Genomic DNA, 13431 nt, shown 5'->3' with positions numbered 1-13431 from the left:
CTGCGTGGTCCCATGGTGTTTATACTTGCGTACTATTGTTTGTACAGATGAACGTGGTACCTTCAGGCGTTTGGAAATTGCTCCCAAGGATGAACCAGACTTGTGGAGGTCTACCATTTTTTTTGCTGAGGTCTTGGCTGATTTCTTTTGATTTTCCCATGATGCCAAGCAAAGAAGCACTGAGTTTGAAGGTAGGCCTTGAAATACATCCACAGGTACACCTCCAATTGACTCAAAATATGTCAATTAGCCTATCAGAAGCTTCTAAAGCCATGACATTATTTTCTGGAATTTTCCAAGCTGTTTAAAGACACTTATTGTATGTAAACTTCTGACTCACTGGAATTGTGATACAGTTAATTATAAGTGAAATAATCTGTCTGTAAACAATTGTTGTAAAAATTATTTGTGTCATGCACAAAGTAGATGTCCTAACCGACTTGCCAAAACTATAGTTTCTTAACAAGAAACTTGTGGGTGGTTGAAAAACTATTTTTAATGACTCCAACCTAAGTGTATGTAAACTTCAGACTTCAACTATATGTGTGCTTTGTCTATGAATTGAGATGAATGAGAAGGCCCATCTAGGAAGCCTTTATTAGCTGCTAAAGAAGATGTCTTGCCTTGCCTCCAGATAGCTGATAGCCTTTACGGGGCATTTCACAAGACATCTTAGCTCTTGTACTGACCGATTGCAGAGTATAACCATATGTGCTTTAACTAAATCCATTGGGATGAATACAGTACTGTGCTGAATACCTTGAGTATGAGGTAATGGCTGTAATAATCACCTTGAAAATGTATATAGTGACGTTGTACACAGTGAATACGCATTGTATAGTGAAAATACACTGAAGCAGTGTTTGCATGTGGTGGACATACAAGTTTGTATGGGTTTGTGAGAAAAAAAAGTTGCAAAGTAACAGATCCTACCTAATCACTGAAAGTCTGCAGTGCATGTATTGGTGAGTGATTGGGCGTGTGTGCAGCCAGGTCATCTGTGATACAAGTCAATGTTAGACGTCCATCCATGTCTGAGGATGTCTGGAGATGACGTGAAACCGGCCACTAGGGGCAACAGTGAGCTCTGTTACCTTCAAGTAGGTTTTGGTAAGCATCTGCCTCTGATTCCAAGGTTGCAAGTTCAAATCCAGCGATAAAAAGTTGTTTTTTAGATTTTTGTTTTTAAGCCTATCCAAACATTAACCCTTACCTTAATCATTCAGAGTTAATGCCTAACCTTAAGATTTCTGAGTTCATGCCTAAACTTAACCTTAAACACTTTGAAATTTGACATTTGAGAAACATGGACGAACGTCTAATTCTGACGTGAGACTGTGAGAGGTAGTTATTGTGTGAGTGTGTGTATTCTGGGTACCAGTTTCTTGTTAACCGAGAGGACTTGGAACCGATTACATTTATGTGCTGACCATGATTTAACACCTGCTGTTTTAATACGGGCTCCAAAAGTAACTGTATCTACTCCTCAAGACTTGTACAGACCAGACCAACTGTCTAAAATAGCCCTCTAAATGTACCCCTGTTTCAGTGGGAGAAGGAAGGTTTAGCTCTTGTCACAGCATGGAATGGTGTTTTGAATGCAAGGGGTCCTCATAGATAGACAGTGAGGCCTTGGTACTGGACAAACGAGGCAAACAAGTGACAGATATACAGACAGACAGAAATATACAGACGGATGAAACCATTTGGTTATGCAACGGGGGCCGGAGTTATACAGATGCAAGTGGCCCTGAAATAACTGAGGCTCTGCCCCACTTTTGTACGCTTCCTGAGTTGTACCACTCTGGTTACCTGAGGCTGCGCTTACACAGGCAGCCCAATTCTGATATTTTTTCCATTAATTGGTCTTTTGACCAATCACATCAGATTCCTTCACATTAGATATTTTTCAGAGCTGATCTAATTGGTCAAACATTAGTGAGAAAAAATATCAGAATTGTGCTGCCTGTGTAAACGCAGCCAGATACCCAGTCTACATGACACTGTTGGCAGCATTGCCCTGCTTTTCAATTGATAGGTTGTTTTCCTTTCTTCCTTCCCTTAAGGTTATCACTGATCAAACGCAATTGGAAACAGAAGTGCATGTTTCAGTAATTTTGCATTAAATCTATTATCTGGTTATGGGATGTAACAAAAGATGGCTGTTAACAGGACATGTGAGTCATGGTGAGCCAGATCAGTGAGATTTGTGTCGTGCTGAGTACAGGATCTTAATTTGAGCCAGTTTGCTGCACGCGGGGAAATAATCCTGCAGCAACAATAAATGTGGATTATTATGTGGATTATAATTGACATTTTATGTAGGGGGTGATACATTTTATTTAAGGACAAATCAAGTCTGACATTTTAAAGTGGAAATTACAAACTTTAGAAGCCTTTTAAAACCTTGAATACACGGCAAGTTTGCATTTCCTGCTGTGCAAGGAAATTCTCATCAACAAAATAGTGATCAAATTAAGATCCTACATCTGCAGGGCCACTGTCTGGTCGTGACGTGACCAGTGCTATAAGTCTTGACAGGGGGTGTGTTTCTCCAGTATGAGTCTTGGCAGGGGATGTGTTTCTCCAGTATGAGTCTTGGCAGGGGGTGTGTTTCTCAGTATGAGTCTTGGCAGGGGGTGTGTTTCTCCAGTATGAGTCTTGGCAGGGGTGTGTTTCTCCAGTATGAGTCTTGGCAGGGGGTGTGTTTCTCCAGTATGAGTCTTGGCAGGGGTGTGTTTCTCAGTATGAGTCTTGGCAGGGGGTGTGTTTCTCCAGTATGAGTCTTGGCAGGGGGGTGTGTTTCTCCAGTATGAGTCTTGGCAGGGGGATGTGTTTCTCCAGTATGAGTCTTGGCAGGGGATGTTTTCTCTCCAGTTTGAATGCAGATGTCGAATCTCGGAATGAGTGTTGATAATGTCTGGTCGTCAACACTGTCTGTCACATGGAAACACACACAGATGCATGCACACACACACGCACATGCACACACACACACACACAGGGCACTATTCAATCTCCGGGTCAAAAAATTGTACTCTTCCACATCAGGATACAGTACACAATACAGTATACAGTGAGGGAAAAAAGTATTTGATCCCCTGCTGAATTGGTACGTTTGCCCACTGACAAAGAAATGATCAGTCTATCATTTTAATGGTAGGTTTATTTGAACAGTGAGAGACAGAATAACAACAAAAACATCCAGAAAAACGCATGTCAAAAATTTTATAAATTGATTTGCATTTTAATGAGGGAAATAAGTATTTGACCCCCTCTCAATCAGAAAGATTTCTGGCTCCCAGGTGTCTTTTATACAGGTAACGAGCTGAGATTAGGAGCACACTCTTAAAGGGAGCGCTCCTAATCTCAGCTTGTTACCTGTATAAAAGACACCTGTCCACAGAAGCAATCAATCAATCAGACTCTAAACTCTCCACCATGGCCAAGACCAAAGAGCTCTCCAAGGATGTCAGGGACAAGATTGTAACCTACACGAGGCTGGAATGGGCTACAAGACCATCGCCAAGCAGCTTGGTGAGAAGATGACAACAGCAAATGGAAGAAACACAAAATAACTGTCAATCTCCCTCGGCCTGGGGCTCCATGCAAGATCTCACCTCGTGGAGTTGCAATGATCATGAGAACGAGTGAGAATCAGCCCAGAAACTACACGGAGGATCTTGTCAATGATCTCAAGGCAGCTGGGACCATAGTCACCAAGAAAACAATTGGTAACACACTCGCCGTGAAGGACTGAAATCCTGCAGCGCCCGCAAGGTCCCCCTGCTCAAGAAAGCACAAATACAGGGCCATCTCAAGTTTGCCAATGAACATCTGAATGATTCAGAGGAGAACTGGGTGAAAGTGTTGTGGTCAGATGAGACCAAAATGGAGCTCTTTGGCATCAACTCAACTCGCCGTGTTTGGAGGAGGAGGAATGCTGCCTATGACCCCAAGAACATCATCCCCACCGTCAAACATGGAGGTGGAAACATTATCTTTGGGGGGTTTTCTGCTAAGGGGACAGGACAACTTCACCGCATCAAAGGGACGATGGACGGGCCACGTGCCGTCAAATCTTGGGTGAGAACCTCCTTCCCTCAGCCAGGGCATTGAAAATGGGTCGTGGATGGGTATTCCAGCATGACAATGACCCAAAACACACGGCCAAGGCAACAAAGGAGTGGCTCAAGAAGAAGCACATTAAGGTCCTGGAGTGGCCTAGCCAGTCTCCAGACCTTAATCCCATAGAAAATCTGTGGAGGGAGCTGAAGGTTCGAGTTGCCCAAACGTCAGCCTCGAAAACCTAATGACTTGGAGAAGATCTGCAAGAGGAGTGGGACAAAATCCCTCCTGAGATGTGTGCAAACCTGGTGGCCAACTACAAGAAACGTCTGACCTCTGTGATTGCCAACAAGGGTTTTGCCACCAAGTACTAAGTCATGTTTTGCAGAGGGTCAAATACTTATTTCCTCATTAAAATGCAAATCAATTTATAACATTTTTTGACATGCGTTTTTTCTGGATTGTTTTGTTGTTATTCTGTCTCTCACTGTTCAAATAAACCTACCATTAAAATTATAGACTGATCATGTCTTTGTCAGTGGGAAAACTTACAAAATCAGCAGGGGATCAAATCCTTTATTCCCTCACTGTATCACTTTCTACCATGTGATCAAACTATTTATGAAGCAGACCTACACACTGACTCGCTGGTTACATTTATAAGAGTGGGTTACATGATTTAAGAAAATAATAAGCATTCATTTTACTCTAAACAAAAGGATCTGATTCCGTCACCTGTCACATCCCGGGACATTTGTCAGGATAATAAGTCAGGATAAGGTCTTTACCTAGCTCTCAGGTACAGTGTCCGTATTAGGTCAGTCTCAATCTCAGCAACATGGACACATTACTACAATCATTACTCAGTCATGAGTAATCTAAACTCAAGGGCCCCCATGCCTTCATGCCTTACCTGTCAGGTTCCATCTCTGATCCTGGAAAGCCACTGGATGTTCATCCCTGCACTAACACAGCCTATTCAGCTATCATGGTCCAGATGGAAGATCATGATTAGTTGATTATTTTAATCAGGTGTGTTAGTGGTCTGGAACAATGGCTTACACTCCAATAGCTCTCCAGGACACCATTCTACAGTCAGCACCATTTTGTTTTCCTGGTATCCTGGAACAACAGTCCTATTGTGCCCTTCTCCAGGGGTGAAGTTTCCCCTAGGTACAGATCTAGGATCAGCTTCCCCGCTCCAATCCTAACCTTAACCACATGGGGAAATGCTTCTAGTGGCAACTTCACCCTACTCTCCATCATGCACTTTTATGAGACACTGATAACAGATCATCAGATTGATATGAACAAGAGAAACACATCAGTGTTTAGTGTATTGCTAAAACATGACTGTCTTATAGTGGCATATGCCTACAAGCAACGCTCACAACATTACTATCCTATTCCCAGTGGCACGCATCTCAATTAGCATGTGGCTTAAACCCCTGTGCATAAAAGTGTGATAATACACAGACACGTTTATGAGAATTTACATTAAATTAAGCTCAAAATATCTCCCCATCACTTGTGAAGGAGGCAGCTAGTGATTTGTTTGCTGGGTGGTATGAATGTGGAGACAGCCTCCCCTTGTCTGCGGTGTGAAACAAAACACGCAGCACTTAACAACCTAAGTTTAAAATAGCCGTTTTATAATTTCGTCACCATTTCTATGTTTGTGTTCTATTATGTCCGTCTCCACACAGAATGCCACCTCTGTTCAACTCCCGTTCAGGCTTGGAGTTGGAGCAAATACATCCATTATACGGTAGGTCTAGCTTAATGCGTTAATTTTGTTCACGCCTGTAGAAACGCACACCGGTTCGTAAATAGCTCGTCATTTTTAGATGCTTTGCATACAATGGCGATGAGTTGGAATGTCTGGAGTACCGGCGTGTCCAATGGCCTCGGAAGTGACAGTCCCGAGCGCCGCTTTCGGCCAGAGGCTAGCGCACAGCAATACCTCCACTAGGAGCCTGTGGTTGGTTCTCTGGACATCAGGGATTGAAGTAGGAAATCCTGGGGACTTCTATTGTTTATTTTCTATCCCATGCCAAATGTAAAATTGCCAGCATACAAGGTGTGCGTAATGCAATGGAAACAATGGACGCGTCCGAGAAGAATCTAACTCACCCAAAGGACACCGACGTGTTAAAAAAGCGCATACCCGATAGCAAGGATACCACTGGGACGCAAGACGAATCGAAGTACGTTGAAATGAATGATTTACTTGACTTGGATGCAGACGGCACGAAAACTGTCAACGTTTCTGTCAACGGTGAAGGAAGCCAAATTGCGATTGATACGGGCAACCGGGAGTCGAGCGCAGAAGAGGAAACTCCTGGAGACCTGGCGAGTAAGATGACTGATCATATCAAGTGGCACATTTAAGGAGGATATTGTCGCAAAGGAATGTGCCAAGGCCTATCTATCCGGGTTTCTTGGAACTGCCTGCTTCTCCGAGCTTCCTATTCTGAATGAAAACATTATGGACAGCACCGAATCACAGCGAGACATTGGTAATGGAGAGGTCCCCGCGGAGCGTCACACCCGAGACTTTACCCCCAAAAGAGGACGCAGACAATACACTTGTTGATGAACAAAATGACAATGAAGATTTACAATACACTGACATGTTAAGCCGGTCAAAGTGAATCGGATGATGACGTCAGCTTGGTGTTGTCCGGTGAATGTGATGATTGCGCGCCTTACAGTAAGGAGGATGAGTCTCATTACATAACCACGCACGAGATCCAGCTCTCCGAGCTTTCAGATCACGATGTCGACTATGATATCGTACACGGGTGGGATGATAACCAGGTCTACTCTTTTGTCGATTATGCTACTTTTGACGGTGATGGAAAGACGGCAGGGAGAGAGGAGAAGGTGAAAAGCAATCAGGGTCGGGCTAATAGAAGAGCAGCAGTCAGCACTAAGATGGAAAGTGATCTCGGTGACTCAAGTGCGCCATCTAAGATAAAAGTCTGTCAAAGAACCAAACGAATGTAGCAGGGCAGATCCACCTATCAATCAAAACGACTTCCGGAGCTATAAATAAGCCTAGCAACGTCCAAGAAAAGGAAAATATTATTTATCTTGCCAAGCACGCCGCAGACATGAGTCGCTATGTTTTTAGAGGAGCTGGGGATGCAAATACGGAGAAATTCTGTGATAGTGCTAAGTGTTTTATTGCCTCCCCCGGACGCTTGCACTTTGGTAGCAAATTAAAAGGGAAAGATGTTAACGACTATTTCAGCGGTGCATCCAGCACCTTCAGTGATCTTGACGACGCCGATAAGGAAGTGCGCAACTTGACTGCCAGAGCGTTCAAGAGTTTAGCAAACCCATATTTCGATGCCATCAATTTCAGCACCTCCAGCGAGTCCTCCGCCTCCGAGCTGGGGGTGAACAGGTGGTCAACTTTTGTTGACCTTAAAAATGGCAACATGAACATGTCTCAGAGACGGGAACCAAATAGAGGGTCTAATAAAATGACTACGTCATCCTCCTGAAATTGCTAAGAATAAAGACAAAAAAGGATATAAGGGTTTGGCTTTGGCTAATACTAAACCGCCCCCGAACAAGCTCTTTGCTTTGAATGGCGCCCTTCCTGGTCACTATAACGCATCCTCTGCAGCAAAGAAATGTGAGTTTATGGGGAAATTTGGGCAGGAGCACAGTGGGATTATCACGCTCACAGAAACATTACATGTTTGTTGTAATGTCACATCAGGGCTGTCTGGGAGTGAAAGGCGCTCAAAATGTGCAAAAAACGCAAGAGGATCACATTCCACAGATGACGTTACCAACACATTGCCAAGCGGCCAGGGATTGAGGCCAGCAAGCAACCCTGTAATGCAGGGGAAACCATGGAAGACACACACAAGAAAGCAATATTCGCCTCGAGCCTTCTTAAAAATGTAATTTCTAAGAAAATGCAGTTTGAGCAGGAGCGCAAAATGGAGAGGGGGGAGATACGCGAGCCCTATAACGCGCCATCTCCCTTTCTCAAACAAGAGCCTGAAATTACGCACATGGAGAGGGATAGGGCTACACCAAAGGAGTCCAAGGATTTCCAAAGGCAGAGCTCGAAATACTCAGAGGCGAGTTCTGACCTAACTATTGTTTGTGTGGATGAATTAGGGGACTTAGTGGACACCAGCTCATGCGATGCCAAGGACGACTGTCGGAGACAAGACACTTTAATTATTGCATCAGAAACTAATTTAGAGTCGACAAATGAAGTAGGAATCGATACTAAAATAGGAGCATTCGAAGCTTCCAAAAGCACGCTGCAACGAAGCCAAAATAGTGCATTCAGATCATGGAGGGACGGTGAGCTAGAGTTTAAAATGGAACATAAAAACGATAAAACTCTGGAGGAGAAAACGTCTTCGTCCAACGACAACCAGGGGGAAACGGACTTCTACACCGATCCAGGGACCAGTAAGCTTACCAAAATGACACATTTGTTTGTGCCAAGTATCCAACTACTATCCAATGAGAGAGAAGTTTCAAAACACCTGCGGACTATGAATTATTTGACCCGCGCGCCCGCGGATCAAGGAGAGGGAGGTGTGAAGTTGCGCACCAACACCCTATACTTTGACGATCCTAGAAGTTTTGTAACATCTAAATCGCCGGAAATTAAAATCAGTTTACGGAGTGTAAAAGAAAACAAAGGCGACCCGTTCAACGTTGCAAAGCTGGTGCCTCCCAATACAGGCTATAACTCAGTCAAACTGATAAAGCCAGACGACGAATCCAGGTGCCAAGCGCTCACTGCGGCGTTGAAGGGTGAGTCCTCGGAAAAAGTACCACACTTCATGGTCAGAGACATACGAGACCACAGGGGCAAGCTGCAAACACCTATACACCAAGTTAGAGATGTGCGTAAATTGGTTAAAAGTTCTCATCACTTTGTGTCTTTGGATAATAACGCCCAAAAGGGATCCTATAGAAACCCTTCGTCGCTTTCCCCCATCATAATAAAGTATCGGTCTGTGAATACCAATAGCAATGTGAAGCAATCTGGAAATCAAATTGAGAATTCTAAACTTAGGCTCAAAGAGGATTCATTTGAAGTTGACAGGTCATCACCCCAGCAAGAGGGCACCAAAAGCAGCATCCAACGACCATCAGGGAGAGTGCCATTAGGCAATACAAAACAACTGAAAGGTGATTCGTCTGAAGGCCCCATTGGTCTTCTAATTGAAACCAGAACAGCTTCTAGAAGACAGGAGAAAACACCTGACATCGGTGACAAGACAAAACCTGAGTCTAAATTGTCCAACCTGGGTGCCTTCGAGAAATTACAGGCTGCAGTCAAAACCATGGAGCAGTTGTATGTTTTTGATAGAAATGAGTGGAAGAGGAAATCCGAGCCACCTTCCATATTATCAGACAGTCATGTGCTCTCTCTCATATCCAGCGAGGAGCATGGGCCAGAGGAGGAGGGAGTGAATGTGGCAAATACCATGATGGACATGCCAACATTTAACATGGACAAGCTCACCCGGAGAGACTCGTACCCAAACTCTGACAAAACCCCACCTGCGATGACCGCCTCGCCCAGCTGTGAAACGACACCACCCAAGCGAGAGGAGAAAGAGCCCCTGGAGACGTTTTACATTCCCATCAGCCGGGATGTGCCCAAATCCCTGGCTCAGCAACGTGGAACACCAGTGGGTACCAAGAATGTGTTTAACGTCAGATCCAAGGCTTCAGGAAACCCCACCACAAGTAACAATAACAAAGCACCATCACAGCTGCACACTTTATCACAATCACCTTACTGCGAAGGCTTCAGCCCAGTGTCTAATAAACTCCCAGTGTCAGTGAAAATCTCCCAGCAGCTGAGAAACGTGGAGGAGAGAGAGACGAGAGAGGGAGAGCGAGCGTGAGAGAGAGAGGGAAAGGGCCAACAGTATAGAGGCAGACAGGCCCGTCCCAGTTCAGCAGTGCCTCAGCTGAGCCCAAAAACTACCTCACCATCCCCGTCAAGTCTCACATCACCAGCGCCAAGCAAGCCGCTGTATCCGCCGGCGGTGGCCAAGAGAATACAGCCATTTATACCTTCACCGCCACGGGCCCCAAGACCCAGACCCAGATGGCCAGCCAACCTGGTCACGGCGGCGCCTGGAGGCAGGAAGAGACCCGACAGTCCCCACAGAAACCCTCCACCATCATCATGGAGACGAGAGCCCAGGACACGATCTACCACATGCCCATGGCTCAAAGCATGGCATCTGCCCAACTTCAGATGTACTGCTTCTCCCTGACCATGGCCCCACAAGCCGTGCCCCACACTCAGCGAAAGATGCTCTTTGACCCCAGCACTGGGAACTACTACCTGGTGGACACCCCTGTCCGGCCGGCCACCCGCCACCTCTTCGACCCCGAGACGGGCCAGTACGTGGACGTGGACGTGCCCATGTCCCAGCAGTCCCTGTCCCCCGTGCCCATGTCCATGCCCATCTCGCCCTTTGCCCTGAGCCCCGGCTCCTACGGCCCCACCTACACAATATACCCAGGCTTCATGACCACCATTCCCGGCACGCCCACCCTGATCCCCACAAGGATGCAATCGCAGCTCTCCATGCCGTCGGAGCAGGAAGACTCTGGAGACAAAGGCAGTTCCTCCCAGCCAGACTACATGGAGAGTCCCTACTACATGGCCGTGGGGTCTGGAAAGTCTCCCCAGGCTGGAGGCTCCAGTATGGGCCAGGTCCAGCAGCAGGGACGGCCAGGGGTCCAGGGCTTCTCCAATGGGAAGCAGCCGGTGATCAGCATCACCTCCCAGCAGGGACCCTGCATCATCGCCCCGCCCTTCTTCGATGGAACCACCATGAGCTTTGTGGTGGAGCATAGGTAAACGGCAGGACTTGTCACATGATATGTAAGGGATTTTATTTGAGTAGTCTATCGTAAACCGTACCATGTTGTGCATGTGCTTTTTAGGTTTTATTTGCTTCCCAGCAAAACTATTGACAGAGCATAAAAGGAATAGATGTCATTGAACTGTTACACCAATAGTGTAGGTATGCCCCAGATAGAATGGAAGTGAACATCAGCAGCATAATTGATAGCATAATTGACAATCTATATAACTTTCACACCACTGTATGTGTCCCTACACTATGGTGGAGTAAATCCATATTGTTATTGGATATTGTCCCAGGTTAATTTTGGTGTCAAGTCTCAGGGTTTCTTTATTTTTACTATTTTCTACATTGTAGAATAATAGTGAAGACATCAAAACTATGAAATAACACATATGGAATCATGTAGTAACCAAAAAGTGTTAAACAAATGAAAATATAGTTTATATTTGAGATTCTTCAAATAGCCACCCTTTGCCTTGATGACAGGGGGGTTCGAGGACTGGAGTTGAGGAACACTGTTTACCAACATCTCCAAATATACTAGCTATTTCCAGCAATATAATGATGTATCATATCAAAGCCATCAAGGATGATATCAATTATAGGAGACCTGGGCTGGGCCAGGGTGGCAATGGTTGGTGTTTGTTGGGAAAGGAGAAGAGGCGTGGCAAGGCCAGCATACCGGGGGGGTTGGGGAGGGAAGGAATGGTCGGGCGATGCAAGGCATTTATTGTGCTGATACAGGGGAGGCCAGCTGCTGCTGGAAATCAAGGCCCTTGGCTGTGGCAGTGCGGGGCTGCAACAGGGCCACCTTTTATAGGACCCAGTCACATAGAAGGGAGCGAGTGAGAACCTCCATCACTCAGCCATTACATAAACAAATCATGGGGACATACCAGCGGGGAAGCAAGCACAGAAGACAGTTAGATTGGGACTTCCCCTACCCAACTAAAAAGTTATATACCAAGTATGTTCACCCTGGTTACGGTTATTGACCTGTACATTGACTCGGTACCGGCAACCCCTGTATATAGCCTCGTTATTGTTATTTTATTGTGTTACTTTTTTTACTTTAGTTTATTTAGTAAATATTTTCTTTACTCTATTTTCTTAAAACTGCATTGTTGGTTAAGGGGCTTGTAAGTAATCATTTCACGGTAAGGTCTACACCTGTTGTATTTGGCGCATGTGACAAATAAAAATTTATTTGATTTATAAAACAAGGAGAATCAATGTTAATTGCAGAACAGGTTTGTTTTGTAATCCCTGCGTTCATTGTTTTTTTGGGAAGGATATTTATTTCCATGCATACCACATTCATTTGTAGCAGTACATAAGCATGAATGCAGTATGTATGGCTTATGATGACTGTTTAAGTCCTCTAGGTACCCTTAAAAGTGTTACTGTTTTGTGTAGGAACCATGACCACATGCATTAGGAGGCCGTCGTGTTAAGGCTGGCATAACCGTCACTAAGAAAAAAATGCTTGCTTGTCATACTTGTCTGCGCTTGTCATATTGTTCAGTCTGAAAGCCTTGAAGAGGGATATCTCCATTCTGTAACTTGATACACACTGACTGACTGCCTGACTGGACTGGCTAGTTTTTAGGAGTTTTTCAATGCCCTTTTCAGAGGTGTATCCAAAAAGTAAGCAAAATATGATGATTTCACGTACTGATGGGGCTGCTGTTGGACAGAAGCAGGACATGGGAGAAACAGCTAATGCCAGGAGTACACTACATAATTTTCAAATTAAACGACCGTCTTATTAAGTAGTATAGTTAGGCATCGTGGGCTGTTGCGGGTAGCTGTTGTGTAGTTATTGTAGGTTACTTTTGTATTCGGCGGTGCCGGATGTAGCACGAAGCTAGCTAGCTAACTCACCTCCTGGATTAGCTGGCGAGTTGCTATTAGCAACGGTTGCAACTAAAAACAATATCCTTTTAGCCAGCTACATTCGCTCACAGCGACGCCGTTTTTCAAACAAAGTCAACACAGTAGCCATTGCTAGCTAGCCAACACTACCAGCAGGCTGTGGTAGCTAAATACAATATCTTTGTGCTAGCTACCCAACGTTTAATCTTTGCTGCGTTATGAAAGGTAAGCTTGGCTTCTTATATGGTGTTGAGTTAAGCTTAAACCATGTATTTAGTTTGTAGGTAGGTATTGTAGTCTGGTATTATAGGCAGCTTACTCCGGTAGTTATTGTAGGTTATTATTGTAGGTTATTATTGTAGGTAAGGATTTTATTCGGCGGAGCCCAGGCGAAGCACGAGGCTAGCTTATCCACTACCTGGACCAACAAAGCTAGCTAGCTAGAGGGTAGCTATCGGTAACTTTTAGCAACTGTGGTTAGCTGTTTCCAATGTTATTTCATGCTTGAGAGTACCTGTGATTGAGCCAGCTAGCTGCTACCATTCAGCTGTTTTTCTAACCTCATCCGAGGCATTAACGTTAGGTGGTTGGTAGCTGCTGTACT

At 44.9% G+C, this 13431-nt stretch overlaps 1 protein-coding gene across 1 annotated transcript; it reads left to right on the top strand.

Moving 5' to 3' along the window:
- Nucleotides 1–9569: 9569 nt before the first annotated feature.
- Nucleotides 9570–11074, top strand: LOC123490061 (uncharacterized protein C4orf54-like). The gene is made up of 2 exons (XM_045220274.1): nt 9570–9810; nt 10038–11074. Exons 1-2 carry the CDS (start codon nt 9570–9572, stop codon nt 10940–10942), a joined length of 1146 nt encoding a protein of 381 aa, XP_045076209.1. The 3' UTR covers nt 10943–11074.
- Nucleotides 11075–13431: the final 2357 nt, after the last annotated feature.

The sequence above is a fragment of the Coregonus clupeaformis genome, unplaced genomic scaffold (assembly GCF_020615455.1).
Source record: "Coregonus clupeaformis isolate EN_2021a unplaced genomic scaffold, ASM2061545v1 scaf3482, whole genome shotgun sequence".
Lineage (NCBI taxonomy): Eukaryota > Metazoa > Chordata > Actinopteri > Salmoniformes > Salmonidae > Coregonus > Coregonus clupeaformis.
The sequence above is the reverse complement of the archived record's forward strand: the minus strand, read 5'-3'. Positions and strand labels throughout refer to the sequence as shown.

Bases quoted from the DNA above. Each gene is read 5' to 3' on its own strand.
- LOC123490061 (XM_045220274.1), top strand. From the start codon at position 9,570: ATGGACAAGCTCACCCGGAGAGACTCGTACCCAAACTCTGACAAAACC. The intron at 9,811-10,037 runs GTAACAATAACA...GCAGTGCCTCAG, and splicing joins TTCAGGAAACCCCACCACAA to CTGAGCCCAAAAACTACCTC.